Consider the following 15,799-nt stretch of genomic DNA (forward strand, 5'->3'; position numbering starts at 1 on the left):
TGCACTTAAGAAAGTCATTTTTTTGCGCCGACCCTGAAAATCTATTAGAAAACATATGCTAACAGGTCAGAGCCGCTGTTTTCAAAACTAGCTCCGACACTGTTAATGGTGAGCTGGAAAAGCAGACAAATTGTGTGTGCAGGAAAAACACTAAGTAAACGTATAAAGACGGTGCTATATGGCTCTTTAATAATCTAAAGGTTCTTTGTGTCTTCATGCTTTATAATCTGTCGTTTTTTATACAATAAAAGCACCGCACTAAGCAAAGAGCACCAATGTGACTCAGGCTGGCTCAGGGATGGCAGTGCCCACACCTTGAATGAAGTAGTGAAACAATACTCATCATATGCCTCTGCACTGCCACTTCACATTTACACTGTTTAATGTGCTCAATATTTTAATTATGCCACAATTTCACCTGCATCTGATGCTACCTGGTAGTAAGGGTAGTATATTGTACAAGTTTATCTATCGTGGTCTAACAGTAAAAAAAAGATACCTTCGGCTCTATGGAACCCTTTTTGACAAGAAGGGGCTTTGGAAGTTTTCACGGTGAATTGTTTTACCTGGCACTTTGCCAAGTGTTAAGGTTCAGTGAACTGAAATCTCTTATCTCATTCAGTTGTCATGTACCTTTGCCACACCGCTCACCCACCCACTCCCCGGTGGACCCACTCTGAGAATCGAACAGTCTCCGCAGAGACCTGGGAGTCAAGGGTTTGGCTGCCTTTGCTCCATCGCCAAACGAAGTAAAAGTACTGTGCTACTTGTTGTTTCTATAGCAACAGTTCCCACTCATGTCTTCGGGGGTACCGTGCAATGCGGAGAGTGAAGGAGCGCTGCAATGACAGTCATACCTGAGTATATTGATTTAATCATAGAGGCTTTTGGTAAATTAATGGTAGACAAATATATAAATATGCCCAATATGCAGAGAGTGATATGTGTGGATTGAAACAGGCCACGCAGAATATTTCTGTCTGATGTTGTATGTCTTTAAGTGTCAGTATGTTCACATGCCAACAATGCCAAGAAAAGTTATCCACCAATTTTGAATCTTTTGGAGTTCGAAAGGCCTCTGACACAACATTAATTGTTATCGTTAAACTCAGGATAATCGCATCAATGAGCAAGCCAATGAGCTATGTTAGACTGACCCAAATTGGAACAGCAGGTGTCACATCGGTGAATACTTACTTGATCAGCTCATAATAAGACCCAATGATCCAGAAAGCTGTCCTCAAGAATCAAGTTCATTTGAATTGAAACAGACATGCAAACATGAGTTTCTAAACCATTCACTGCATCTGCTGTGTAGGTGTACGCGTCCTTGGCTGTTTCTTTACTTTGTCGTTGTACCGTCTTCAACAGCTCTCTTCTGTTCCCTCTCTCTCTCCCAGGTGTTGATGAGTGACAGAGGTGATGTGATGGCAGAGCAAGCAGGCAGGACAGAACCGAGCCGACGGTCTGCTGCACACTGAACCAACTGGATGCGACGCGTTAGAGCCTAGACAGGTAGGAGTGGATTGCTAAAGTTTTGGAAAAAATCTGTGGACAAGTTCAAATATAAAAATGTCAAAGCGTTTACAACCATTTAAGGTTTCGAGACCTTGGACACAGTCCTTAAAGTCCATTATCTTTCAAGCACATTTTGAATGAAGACTTTCATTTGATCAGCTTTGGCATTTTTTGTATTTGAAGTGCAGAAAGCAAAATCATTGGCTATGACTGTTTGAAAGAAGAAGATGTAGGAATAATAGCACAATTCTTGCAATCATTTTATTGCGCTGAAATGCTGACTGGCTGATTAAATTCCACACCAGATTATGACCAGCAAGATGACCAACAAAATAATATACACAGCAGTCAAAAAAAAAAGAATTGACTCCAAATGATTTGTCGTCTTCTGAAAATACATTTTTGAAAATAAAATGTCCCTAATCTCCTGTTATGTCTAATGCACAACTCCCTGTCCATTCTGCTTGCAGAATGGATTTCCTCAATTGCACTGAAGGGGTGTTTGCCACAAGCTGCAGTAGTAATGACTCACTGGAGACCACTAAACTCCCTCCCAGTAAGATCCCGCTCACAATGACCCTGTCTGTACTGGCTATCCTGACTACATTCTTCAACTGCCTGGTGATCACAGCTATCGCAGTCACACGCAAGTTGCACCACCCGGCCAACTACCTCATCTGCTCATTAGCAGTGACTGACCTGCTGGTGGCGGTGCTGGTCATGCCCTTCAGTATTATGTACATCCAGAAAGAGACCTGGCTCATGGGCCAGGTGGTGTGTACCATCTGGTTGAGTGTGGATATCACCTGCTGCACATGCTCCATCCTGCACCTTGCTGCAATCGCCATCGACCGCTACAGAGCCATTACTGATGCAGTGGAGTACTCTCGCAAACGCACGGGGGCCAGGGCTGGGGCGATGGTGGCAGTGGTGTGGCTCTTGTCCATCCTCATCTCCCTTCCTCCTCTAATCTGGCGGCACTACAGTGGGGATTCAGAGCAGGAAGACCAGTGCATCATGATGCACCATCACATAACCTTCACCTTGTACACCACCCTTGGAGCGTTCTACATCCCCCTGATGCTCATCCTCATCCTCTACTACAAAATCTACCGTGCTGCTCAGACCCTGTATATGCGCAGGGAAGCCAGCCGGGCAAGCCGTCACTCATGTATGACCAATGGGAGCATGATCCCGTCATCCTACCCTGCTGGAGAAGGCGCCGACGATGGTGGACCTCGAAGTCCGGAGCCAATAAGTCCACCAGAAAAGTCTTTCTCTGAACCCTCAACTGAGGAACCGCCCCGTGAACGGGTGCGTGCATCGGTAAAGGCTTTCCAGTGCAAGGCGCGCCGGAAAGAGTCACGTAGTGAGTCACGGAGTGAGTCACGTAGCGAATCACGTAGGAGTCAGTTTTACCAAGGACCACGGATCTCGGGCTCACGGGAGCGCAAAGCGGCATCAATGTTGGGGTTAATAATAGGGGCCTTTGTCATCTGTTGGTTGCCATTTTTTGTCAAGGAAGTGATTGTCAACACCTGCGATTCTTGCAGTACTTCGATGGAGATGGCTGACTTTCTGACATGGTTGGGCTACCTAAACTCGCTGATCAACCCCCTCATCTACACCATCTTTAATGAAGACTTCAAAAAAGCTTTCCAAAGACTCGTTCGGTGCAGTCATTACCTCTGATGGATCAATTACGCACAATCATAACCCATACTTTACAACACGTGTAACCAGGAGGGGACAAACTAAAGGCTGGCGTAACTGACTGAATACTGACTCAATGTGCCTGAGAGACAATAATGATTGACAACCATTTCCAGATGCTCCACCAGGCACTCCAACAGCCTAAATAGCAGCAGCAGAGCAACGAGCTTTGCAGCAAAGTTCCACATTGAAATCCAAGTCCTGCTATTAATAGAACAGCCTGAGATTCCTTTGATGTTAATTGGTGTGTTTGAAAGGACACTGACATATTGATTTTTAGAAAATGGGCCATCGCTGACCTTTTTGAGGCCTGAACATTACTGATCAACCCCATTAAAGGGCCTTGAAATAGCCGACCGTTAAGGCTTTTCCATCTAATGACCTCCCTTCTATCTAGTGCAAGCTGCTGGCTAACATGTGTAAAGTACCACAGCATACCAAGTTGTGATTTCCTGTGGCCATGATTATGGTTATAGAGGGTGACTTGTATCTGACTGACTGCCGCAGTGGTTGTGAACAGAAATTGTTGTTGAATGTGATATGTATTCAGCGAAACCCTCCAACAAATATGAGTTGTATATTTGTAGATTGTTAAAGCTTTTTGTCAGGTAATGGCAATGATACTGTCTTAATCCATTTGACAGTCCGAAAGCGCAAAGTTATTGACTGCCTTTCAGAAATTTCACAGTGCTGAACATAACTTATCATGTTTTAAATGTTTAGGATTAACAGCTAAGAATGCCTTCAATGTGAATAAAATGCTTTATGATCTAGGACCAAATCATACCATCAATAACACATTCTGAATTATAAAAGAAAAAATACTTGGGGACCAATATAACAATGGAACCTGTCTCAACTGTCAGTACAAAAGATTCATTTTTGGAGAGGGCTTAAGGTATTGGGGTTACATGTTCCATAAGACAGTGCCACTGCAATTGATGTTTTACACAACCATTATGTTAGTTTAAGTTATTTCTTGGGATATTTATTTATATGTCCTGGAGCCATTAAACACCCCACCACATCTGACTCCCACGCCATAGCCACCATTAGGTCAATGAATTAAAGAACCACCAGTGCAGAAATCCTCATTACATGAATCCCACTCAAGTACTTGGAATAGAACTACTATTTCTTTACTGCCTCCAAGAGGGTACACGATATGTCGATGGAAATATTGTGGATGAGTCATGTGTGAGGGTGTACAGTATGCCAGAGCGATAAAGTGTGTCATACATGCACATACTGTACATCTGACAATATGAACAGTATTTGTATACTGTTTCTGTCTTTGTCTCTCACTGTTTCAATAATCAATAATAAACAGCCCACATATGAATGATGTTCTTCTTCGAGTTACTGATCATTTCCCTTTGTGAAGGTTTGTTATGTGAGTGCTATGAGTACAGTGTGTGTATGGAGAGATTGAGAGCAGTTATAACGTGCATGATAACTCACTGATGAGCTTTATGTGTAAATGAACATTAATAGGATATACTGCAACCCCACATTTCAGTCTGCCGACTGTTAAATATTTAAAGATATTTTCCATATTCTGATATGATGACGCCCCCTTGTGGCTGTCAGAAAGACTGCGGTCTTTCCAGTTGGCTGTGATGAACTGCATCACTGTCTTTCACAGCTTCAACCTATGGCTTCTACACAGAGATTCATGGATCTGGAAATCTGGAATCATTTTTTTGGCCTCATCAATTAAATGAATAAAAGTAAAGAAAAAAAATCTGCATTCATGTGTCACATAGACTATGTTTCATGGGAAATATATGTTTGTTAATTTAAAAAATAGACGAAAAATATTCTAAAAGAGGACAGAAAATCTGAAACTAAATGCCTGAATTCACTTTAGCCTATATGGGTTTACCCAGCAATTCCCATCAAAGCCTCTTCTTTTACCCTGTCTTATCAACCTTGTGACCATCATATCCGGATGCTGTTGTCTATTTAGAAAATGAGGGAAGAAAATGATCCCTCCTTCATCAAGGCACCACGTTCGGGAAAAGCTTACAACCAGTGGGCATCACGAAAACAGGGGCTTCCTGTTCTTGTCTATTGCCCACTGTGTTCACTGGAACACATTAATTACTACTTTCAGCACAAGTCAGAGCATTCTCTCTTTCTCCTAAGTGGCAACGAGAAGAGGATACCTCTCACTGAATCAGCCAGGCCCTAAAAAAATAAGTGGTTATTGTATTCAAGGGTAAAAGGTTTCCAGGTTGCCAAAATGACCTGGCCCAGCTCTGGCCTAAACTCGGCACACCAGAAGAAACACGTCGGGCAGACTCGGGATGAATGACGCTCCAGAATCAAACCAAATACACCGGCCCGATTCCAGCTGCCGACACTGCCATCACTGGGTTATTGCCCCAAATCCCTCCTCACCAACAGTACATTACATGTACTATCGTTAAATGTTATTGAGGAGGCATCTGGGGAAATGTTCTTTTCTGATGATTTGTTACCTGTAATATTTTTTGACATCAATTTAAGACATTATTAAAAAAAGGACTCATTAGAGAGAGCTTTGAAACCCCTCTTTCACAGAAGAACAAGATATGCAAAAGTCAAACTTTCATCTCCTCTATATAGTTTGTTCAAATTTTGCTAAACTTGCTGTACACCTTTTACTTGAACGTCAACTACTTATTTTTAAAAGTTAGCAAAATGTTATCAACTTTGTAAAACTAATTCTACTGGTAAGACTTTCCTTAATGCAATAATCAATATGACAATAGCCTACTAATCTGATCAGTGTAAAAGTACCCTCACAGACCAAATGTATGAGTATTAGAAAAATGTAACTGCCATCTTATGAATACAAACTCAAGTTTGCACATCAATCTTGATGATCGCTGTAATTATGGGGTTGCCAGGTTGGTTTTATTTTGTCGTGGGGGATACGAGGACGCTAGCTTTCAAACCTGGCAACTTTGACTATGCGCTGGATACAGCAGACAGTATGGCGGACAGCGAAAGTGATTTGGAAACAGACGGGCTAGAATTAGCCCTGGACACGTTGTGCGATAGACATTGCAACAACGAGTCGTCTCTGAAGAGCAAAGGCTATTGCTCTGAGTTCTGTGAGGTATGCTGGTCTCTATTTTGTAAAACGGTCTCCATAGTCGCCGTCTGTTTATTGCTAACGCTACTAGCGTTGCTAGCTAACGTTAGTCCCCAGACCATGTAGCGTTATGTTTTGGCGTCATTGTGAAGCTAATACTGTGGCATAGCGCGTCTTAAACACAACATAAATGATTATTAACAGGAAGAGAGGTATAAACTGTACTCCTGGCTAGGCAACTTGATGTAGTAGGCTACCCGAGTTCCTCAAAATAGGCCTATCCGATGTATGATATAGCATAGCTAGTTAGCTTTGTAGCTAACGTTAACTTAAAGCAGTAAAGTTGAGCTTATTAAAGGTACGAGGTTAACATAGGTCTACTAACAAGCTGTGTTTAGCTTAACTATTGGATATTATTAAAACTTTTTTTTAATATTTAAGGGAAACACTAGGTTCCATGTTCTCAAATCACAGTTGTTATGATTAAAAGCCATGTCAGGCAACTCAAAGCTAAATAATAAAACGTTACAAATCGAACTTTCTGTAAACCACAACACTGTGAAATCATTGTATGCTCAAGTCTTGCATCAGGGTGATATCAGCCTTGTTTATAAGATATAACGTAAGCTAGTTATTTAATCCCGTATTCCATCTAATTTACTACACTCTCCACAATCAGTTTGTCCCACCTTTCCTCGATGTGGGAGTTAAAGCATGATAACTGAACACTAAAACATTAGACACACACACTGCAGTTCAACCAGCAAAGCTTTGCAATTGTCAAACACTGATTACCTCTCTGTTTGAGGCAGTGTTGTGTAAGTGCTAGTTTGTGTCATGTTGTGCACAGGAATTATTGTAACAATGTTACAATACACAATGATTTTAAATGGGCTGACTGTACCACCTCAGTACGGACACAGTGTTGCATTTTCATCCTCGAACACCATGATTGGTCCTGTAGATTTAACATTTCTAGCTTTTTATTGTTATTAGGTAGGCACGCTTGATGTACCAACCACTTGATTATCTACAGTTTATGCACACTGCATACAAATGTCCCGAAATTACTTTTATTAATTTTGAAAGCAGCTATTTATTCGGTGTGCTTTAGTGTTAAAAAAACCCCTGTGGTGATCAATTGAAATGTATTTCATATTTCTCCGTGTCTGTGTTCTTCCTGCACAGTTGGTTGAGGAGTACACGGGGCAATGGCAAGTTCCTCTCCCTCAGCTGAAGGTGCTGCGGACCGCACTCTGCAGTTTCACCAAAGCCACCGCGGCCTTCCCTGATGACTGTCAGCACATCCACTATGTCCTCAGCAGTATGGCCTTGTAAGTACTCTGTAACATGTAATGGGAGACATTGTTTGTTGACGTTTATAAGGGCAAGTAAAGCTCATGATATGAGTTTTGCAGAGGAATTCTTAGCCTACACGTTGGATAGGCATACTGGTCATCTAAAACTCAACCATATGCCGTACCGCAGTGAACATGGCAGCCTTGTTTTCTTGTTGTTTTAGGGAAATACTGGAGCTAACCATTTTAGGTACACTGTCCCACAGCAATAGCACACACATGTTATCTTTTCTGCCCATGTTTGCAAACCAGTAGAGCTACAGTTAAAAAGCCCTTTGCTTGGATTAGCTGCTACGTATTGGTCATTATTTAGTCTTTGATAGCACTTGTATAGAAAAGGACCGCTAAGGTTTTTGTACAGATTAAGATATATTTACTGTGGGATGTTTTTTGGCGAACTAATGTTCCTCTCTTTGTCTTGCAGGAGCTTTTTTGAACTGATGCTCTTTTTCAGCAAGGAAGAATTCGTGGAAGAGCCTTTAAAAGACATTCTGGATTCATTTCAGGTGACTAAAACTGACACACCATTTCAATCCTCAGTTTTCTTATTCACACTTTCATTACACCCAGCTGCCGTACCTGCTGTGAGTGTTCACTAAAAGTTACCAGCACCCAGCCAACAGCCAGCGTTACCCCAAATGTTTTAGCAAAATAACAACTACCTGTGTTTGCTACTGCTACTCAATCCATATTTAGGAAGTAATTATGAACCAACATATCCTAAAAGTCATTGTTGTGATAGGTCATCTCACAAAAAAGTGTTTTGTTCTTAAAGTAAACATTTAAATTAAGCAGTTTTTTTCTACTGCTCTTTGCAGGAGTGCCACTCTCAGCTCCTGAGGCACAGGAACATCTACCTTCAGCATGTGAAGCTAATCATCAAAGCAGGAGGCCCGTGGGAGAATCTAGTGCTGCAAGGAATCCTGAAAGAGGCGGACTTACCATTGAAAGAAGGTAGGCTCATGACTTCATTCTCAATTGGATCACCCCACTCTTGTGACCAGACTTGCTATTGATTGGACCCACTGAGGTTGTGTCAGCAGTCAACGTAATCAGTTTAACAGAAAGGTAGAAGAGGAGAAGTGAGCTCACACAGCTTTGTGGAGCAGCAGTGCTGATTGATGGGGAGTGTGACACAGACTTGCCTTCCTGTGTATCATTCACTTCTCACTATCGTACCATCACACACAAATGGAGTTCAGCTCCTGCGGTTTTTATGGACTTGTTGAAGAGAATTTCTCCTGCAGGCTGTCTCGGCTGTCTGGCCATAAGACATGTCATTTACAGTATTTGGTAAAAATGTAAAGTCAATTTTAATGCTATGTCCAGTTTCTCCTAAAAATGTATTTCAAATTACAAAATATTTCAGCAAAACTAGTAGCTGATCTGAAAATGTTGCTTAAGATTTTACAACACATCAATCCCTTCATCATCATATCAGAGAACCACAAAACCGAAGGGCCAGTGAAGAACTGTGATGACCCCAATATCAGTGTTATTACTCTGCATTACCCTAGCCAACACTTATATGTAAATACCCTTGTATCATATATATTAACTCATGTACCCCCCCCCCATGCAGTTGAGGACTACTTAAGCTCAGAGTTGCCCGTGTTCTTCGAGCTGCGGATTCGCTATCTGCGAGCCTGTGAACGGATGCAAGAGGCAATGGCCCTGGCTAAAAGCTGCCTGGAGAATCGCGAGGCTGGAAAGCATCTGTACTTTCATCAGGCCTACCTGACCTGCCTCTACAAGGCCTCACTGCATGAGCACCTTCACAAGGAGGTAAGAGACGAAGAGTGGCAAAGGATGTGAGGCATCATGGGGCTTTATAGATGAATCTTTCTTTACTGAAATTTGGTATACCTTGTTGATTGTAATGCATTTTGATTTATTTCGTATTTGGAGTATATTTTTATGCATGTATGTGCCTCTACATATCTTCTTCCACAGATGGCAGAGATAAATGGCCGTGATGCCGTGGAGATCATCTGCAACACGGAGAGCGTTGAGAAAGATGAGCTTCTGTTGTCGCTGTGTAAAGCTTTCCTCACCCAGCAGCTACACAATGGAGACATGTACTACATCTGGTAAGAATGAGTACACGATCGGACTTTCCTCCTCATGTCATTTACCCAGTGTTCGCACAGTATGTGTGTGATCAATCTTGTAGCGAGGGGAGCTGTTGTCTAGATACACAGTTTTATATTTTTTGATTTAGTATAATAGCCCCTCTGTTAACTTAGGAATAAGAACGGTTGTAATCAAAACGTATAAGTGGCGTCTTTGGCTTGTTCTCTGCTGCCTCTTGCAGGGACCTGGTGTTCATCTGGAGCAGGTTGCATCTCAGGGCCCATCCCTCCAGACATGGTTTCCTGGCCGAGTGCTTGCAGTTGGCTTCGTCTGCTACTAACGTCAGAGCCATCTTCCCCTTCATCAAACTGGTCACCACAGAGGTGCGACCGGAGTCACAGCATCTTCTTTTTCCATGTTGTGTTTCTCAGGACGAATGATATATTTAGCAGCTGGAAATACACGGCTTCCGTTTTTGTGTCATCGAGTCAAAATAAACATCATCTTGACCCTAATAAGCTTCTCCTATCTACCATTTTCCCTTGTTTTAACCACTTTGTTTTTGGCCAGCTGGGGGTTGAAGGAGTCCAGGTCTGTGTGGAGCTTTGTGCCAGGGCCTTGCAGCTGGGCGACATGCAGACCGACAGTGTCACCCGGTCCCTCGTCTGCAAGACCATCGCCTTCCTGCTGCCTCATGACCTGGAGATCTGTCGAGCGTGTGCCCTGCTGGTCTTCTGCCAGGAACGCACCCTGGACGCTTACCGAACCGTCTGCCTGCTTTACATGCACCCTGACCAGGAGCCGCACCTCCACAACAGCCCCGTCCGGACCAACGTTCGCTTCCATATTCTGCAGGTCAGAGGTGGTGGAGAGGGGGACGGGGGGGACATGTGATCTGATGTAATGACGTATTGGATGTATTAGCATTCTGATTTATGCCTAAGACTTTTCCATCTTTGTTTTCTAGATGCTCAAGGAGCGCCTGTGTTTTGACCCGGAGTTCTGGAACCTCCTGACCCTCCGGACCCACTGCCTGGGGTTGATGAGTGACAAGGTCATGAAGGCTGCTGTTCTCAGTGAGATGGAGGAGGAAGAGGAGAAGGAATACGAGGAAGAGGAGAAGGAAAACAGCAAAGAGCTGTTAATAAATACGTGTGTAAATGACTCAAGCGCTCAAGGTTTGAATTCCTGCCAGCGCGCTGTGGAGGGAGAGACCGAGAAGTGTGTCGCCCCATCAAAAAAACCTCTTCTGAAGAGGAGGAAATGGAGAAAAAGCCTACGAAGGAGAAACCGATCCGTGTCTGACGACGAGGCCGACCGCGGCGACGATCCAGAGTTCAAATACAATCTCAAATCCTCCTATGGCAACAAGCCTGTGTACTCACTAAGACGCATTCACGCTAACATTGAAAATTCAGCTATTGTAAAAGCCCCGCTAAACCGCAAGAGGGAATACTTGTCTAGATGTGTGAAGAGCCAAATTCTGAAACGGAAGGGTCGGAAGAAAAGATGGTTGCAGGGTCTCCCGAGGCTGGAGCAGCTGCAGACAGTCAAAGAGAAGAAGGTCACGGTTAAAGAGAAGAAGGTCACGGGTAAAGGGAAGACGGTCAAGGTGAAGGGGAAGAAACGGGGACGGAAGCCTTCACAGAAACTGGAACTCACCTACCCTGAAAACGAAGTACCCCTCACCGAGGAAGAGTCTGGTTTTGAGGAGATAACTGACACGGAAGACAGAGAGCCGGACATGCCTCACCTGGAGAACGAACTTGAACAAAAGAGCGAACCGAAAGAGAACCAATTTGAGCAGATGGATAATCTCGAGAGGGAAAGTGAACTTGAGAAACATCCTGACTTGGTCTCCGGCAGCGGTCTCAATGAACAAACCCAAAAGGAATCTCAACCGCAGATCTGTGACGGTCGAACTGCTGTTCCTTCTGTCGAAGCTGATCCTGAGCTCGACGGTCCACCCTTGGAGTTATTGGATTGCCCAATAGAAGTGCTGCACAACTACTCTCTCAAATCCAAAAAGCCCGACGGTGAGAAACCAGAATCCTTTGCACAAGATGAGGTGAATGGCGACACGGGACAGGAGCCCCAACCCACCGTAGAAACGGAGGAGTCAAACACTGAGGTCAGTTGTTTTTTCTGTAATGAACCTCCCACTAATTTCATAATGTACGTTCATATTTACTGGGCACATAATATATCTTTATCTTGTCTTATTTGTTCGATGCATTATGCTTTGAATACACTATACTGCAGTGGAATGCTTGTGTACACACAGTCGTTGGAATTGTATTTGATATTCTGCTGACTTGTTCTGTTGAACTTGTGACTTATTCCAGTGGTTCGTTGTCTTTTCTCCAGGTGAAAGCCAAGAGAACGTGGAAGGACAGAGTACTCCGCACTCAACAATACTCCCACTTGATGTACCACTGCAACTTCTGCCACAAAGACTACAAAGGCTTGAATGTTATGAGGCATGCTCTCTCGCACCTTAAGAGCAGGAAACTGAAATGTATACTCTGTGGAAAGCGCTTTAAACAGCTCCCCTTTGCCAAAAAGCATATTCTGGACCACATCGATGAGATGAGCAAGCAGAAACCCCCCGATAAGGAGCCGTGCAACGAGGACAGTCCAGCCGCTAATGGAATAGTACACAATGTGAAACCTCCGAATGAAGATCCCGCTTCCATTTCCGTTGAGGAAACTTCTGAACCGAAACCCGGAGGCAAAACTAAAGTGTCGAGTCTCAAGAGGGAAGATCGAATCCTCAGGAACCTCCGCACGCTCATCAAAAAGACATCCGTGCTTCACAAAAAGTGCAAGAACCCCGACGTGAAGCTCTTCAAGCTGGTCGAATTCAAGGACGAGCAGGTAGTCATTAAAGACGGCGTGGTGGTCGTAAGAGATCCGTCTGTGATGGAGGAGGAGAAGCCAGCAGCAGAAAATGGCTTCGATGTAGACACGTATCACTTGTGCCCCTCAGAGTCCTGTGATAGAGTATTCTTAAGGATTAGCACCACGCTAACAAAGCACGCCATTAAATGCCACATCAGCGAAGAGAAGGTGCTGGAGAAGACTTTTGTGTGGGCCAAACACAAGTGCACCCTATGCCTCAGGTAAGAGTGTATCCGGCATCACAAACTTCTTTTTGCTAAAGATTCTTTATTGCAAGCTACATCTTTGAAAGGTTGTTATTGGGCTCATTGTGCTTTCCTCCAACAGGCAGATCCAGTTCCTCCAGCACTATAAGGACCACATGAAGCTCCACGACACCGCTCTCCAGCACTTCTGCTACCACCTGGAGTGTGACCAGCGCTTCTCCACGCTGCAGGATTTAAAGGACCACGTCAACACTCACCAGCCCTTCAGACCTCAGTGTTCAGTCACAGACTGTGAGAAGCTGTTCGCAAACTTTCAAGGTCTCTACGACCACGAGTGGAGACACTACATCCCGGCGCCTCAGAAAGAGGAACTCGAGCTGGGACCCGGCAGACAGATGAAGCAAAACCCAGAAGCTCCGTGGAAGCAGAGAGTGAAGGTTGAAGATATATGGCTTCAGAGTAAAAAGGGGCAGAGAGAAAGTCCGACCCCTGATCCCGCCGAGGCCTCTAATCATGAGGGTTTCAGAGAAATTAACAAAACCCAAGACCAGCCTGGCAAAGTAAATGTCCCAGACAGTAATCCGGACCCGTCTAGACCTCCTAATTGTTCAGAGAACACAGTCGGTCATGAGCCCGCAGACGACCGCAAAGCCGCCGTCAATGGACATGAGGATGAGACGAGACACAAATTGTTAGAGGGAAAGACGTCCCATACCGGTGCTGCTACATCAACTCCAAGTAAGAGCTGTCGAAAGCGAACGCCCATCGAGTGGGACCCCTTGAATGTCCGGGACCTTGAGGATTTGTCCACTTTGGCCGAGGGAGTGCAGAAGACGCTGGGAGAGCCGCACATAACCGAGCACAAAACCTTCAAACCGGAAGATCCCGCGTATGCAACCTTTGTCAAAGCGCCCTTCATCCGGCCACCGCCGTCCACCTACCTGGACGAGTCCCGGCTCTCGATGCGCAAGAGGCGGTCCAACGATGAGGTCGCTCCGAGGAAAAATATTTACTGGAGCAACAAGAGATACAGGGAGCTTGTCCCAGAAGAGCAGCAGCCGGTGGATGACGCGGCCTCCGCGCAGAAGATCCGGCATCGCTGTGACAAATGTCTTTCCTCTTTTAGCCCCTTAGAAGAGTTCCAGAAACACCAAGCCCTCAACACCTGCTCGTCACTCTTTGGCTTCGATTCAGACGATGACAGTAAGTAATACTTGATGCCCTGATTGTAAAGTGTATCGAGCCATTATTGTGTGGATATTTCTAACACTAGATAATCAACTTGTTTCTTTTCTTTCTTAGGTTAGTGGTGAGAGGAGCTGTGAGCTGGCTCAGGTCATTCGAGATAACGGAACACTGGAACCCTTTCTTTATACGCCCACACAGTACTACATACCAGTTTGTAAACAAAGGGGAAATATGTGCCAAAATTATGTATTTGGGGATTTTTTTTGTCTCTTAATTAAATTGAGAGAAACATCAGTGTGTCAAGAAGGTAAAACAAACACAAATCTGTGAGGAATATATATTTATATATATATTATGTAGGATGAATTAATATTTATTTGCCTTTTCAATAAACACTGGTTATAAAAACACTAATTTTTGTTTTCTCACCAAATTTTAAAAGTAACTTGAAGAAATGTCTGGGAACCGACAAATGAATTCTGGCCGAAGACAACCTCCCTAGAGCCACATTCTCTGTTAAGTACCGCCTTAAGATACGTCGTAATCACAGTATTCCTGTTAGGCCACAGAAGGACAGGTTTTTTTTAATGACAAACATTTGCTGGACTCACTATAACGTGGTTTAGTTATAGTAACACATGGTATATGTAACTGAAATAAGTATTTGTATTATTGTTATTCGACCTATTGACACTAACAAGTTTTCTTTTTAGATCAAGTGGAGTTAAATATTTCTTACATCTAGTGTAAGCCTCTGATTTTTAAGAATATAGGCAAAAAGTCACCAAAATGTATTAAATGGACAATTTATTTTACCGTGTCAATCAGGTATTTGGGGGAAAGATGGGTTGGCAGCTCTTGGCTTTGAGTAGTTTTTTTTCTCCTCATGCTTTGCTGGTGGCAGAGGGTGTCCTCTCACACTCCCAAAGGGACTTCTTGAACATCTGTTTCTTCCAGCTGTGGTGTTCAACATTATGCTCAATTTCGAAGTCCTGTCTAAATTTTGTCGATCACATGCAGCATATCAAAAACAGACCTTGCAACTGTATGAAATATTGTGGAAAGATGTGCTCGATGTGTGTTGCCTTCTGTTTAAGCATGTGTTAAAGTAATGTAGTCTTCCTAATGAATCATGCACATCCCTGAGCTTTGCTCTCTTCAGAGAGGATGTGTTCAACAGGAGAGATGTGCTGGTTGAGTCTCTAGTACCGCTATCTCATACAGCAGGTCTTCAAGCCGTCTGAGGTGTTTTCAGCTGAACTGATGTGGGCTGCTGTTTGGGTTTGTCTTTTGTTAACTCTGGAATCACGTATTTAAGCTGTGACCAAAATGTCTGAAACCATATAAATCTGCCTTCATACTGTCACACGATCATTCTCTACTATATACAGTAGAAAGGATTCACCACTGCATTTGTGCCAAGACTTAATCAGTGTTCGGACTAAAGATGAACAGTAAATCTGTCATACTGTGCCAGATTGCTTTAAATAAGTTTTCTTTTTACTCAGATTAACTCCACGCCTGTCGATATGTAGAATATCTAGTTATGTATATACTTTTGAGATGGTTGATCTGTTTAATAACTTTTTAATGTAACGTTTTTACGGGACTGCACACTTGAACCTGCTTATTTATATGTACAAATGTTAATATATTGGATTTGTAAAGGTATTGATGATTCCCTATCTATTTTTCTTAAAGAAAGTGTTTGAATAAACAAATTAAACTAAAAGTCTGTTGTTGCCGATGATAATTATTGT

At 43.4% G+C, this 15,799-nt stretch overlaps 2 protein-coding genes across 2 annotated transcripts; both read left to right on the forward strand.

Moving 5' to 3' along the window:
* Positions 1 to 1,404: 1,404 nt before the first annotated feature.
* htr1fa (5-hydroxytryptamine (serotonin) receptor 1Fa) lies at positions 1,405 to 3,210 on the forward strand (the record flags this gene model as incomplete). The annotated part of the gene is made up of 2 exons (XM_079170505.1): positions 1,405 to 1,515; positions 1,989 to 3,210. The coding sequence occupies exon 2, from the start codon at positions 1,990 to 1,992 to the stop codon at positions 3,208 to 3,210; it is 1,221 nt and encodes a 406-aa protein (XP_079026631.1). The 5' UTR covers positions 1,405 to 1,515; position 1,989.
* A 2,965-nt stretch (positions 3,211 to 6,175) lies between these two features.
* LOC306704380 (zinc finger protein 654-like) lies at positions 6,176 to 15,765 on the forward strand. Its single transcript, XM_079170700.1, has 12 exons — positions 6,176 to 6,337; positions 7,502 to 7,647; positions 8,096 to 8,177; positions 8,490 to 8,625; positions 9,254 to 9,456; positions 9,625 to 9,761; positions 9,986 to 10,127; positions 10,315 to 10,599; positions 10,712 to 11,875; positions 12,112 to 12,866; positions 12,973 to 14,054; positions 14,154 to 15,765. The coding sequence occupies exons 1-12, from the start codon at positions 6,212 to 6,214 to the stop codon at positions 14,156 to 14,158; spliced, it is 4,263 nt and encodes a 1,420-aa protein (XP_079026826.1). The 5' UTR covers positions 6,176 to 6,211; the 3' UTR covers positions 14,159 to 15,765.
* The last annotated feature ends 34 nt before the right edge of the window (positions 15,766 to 15,799 follow it).

This window comes from Pholis gunnellus (genome assembly GCF_910591455.1).
Source record: "Pholis gunnellus genome assembly, chromosome: 12".
NCBI lineage: Eukaryota > Metazoa > Chordata > Actinopteri > Perciformes > Pholidae > Pholis > Pholis gunnellus.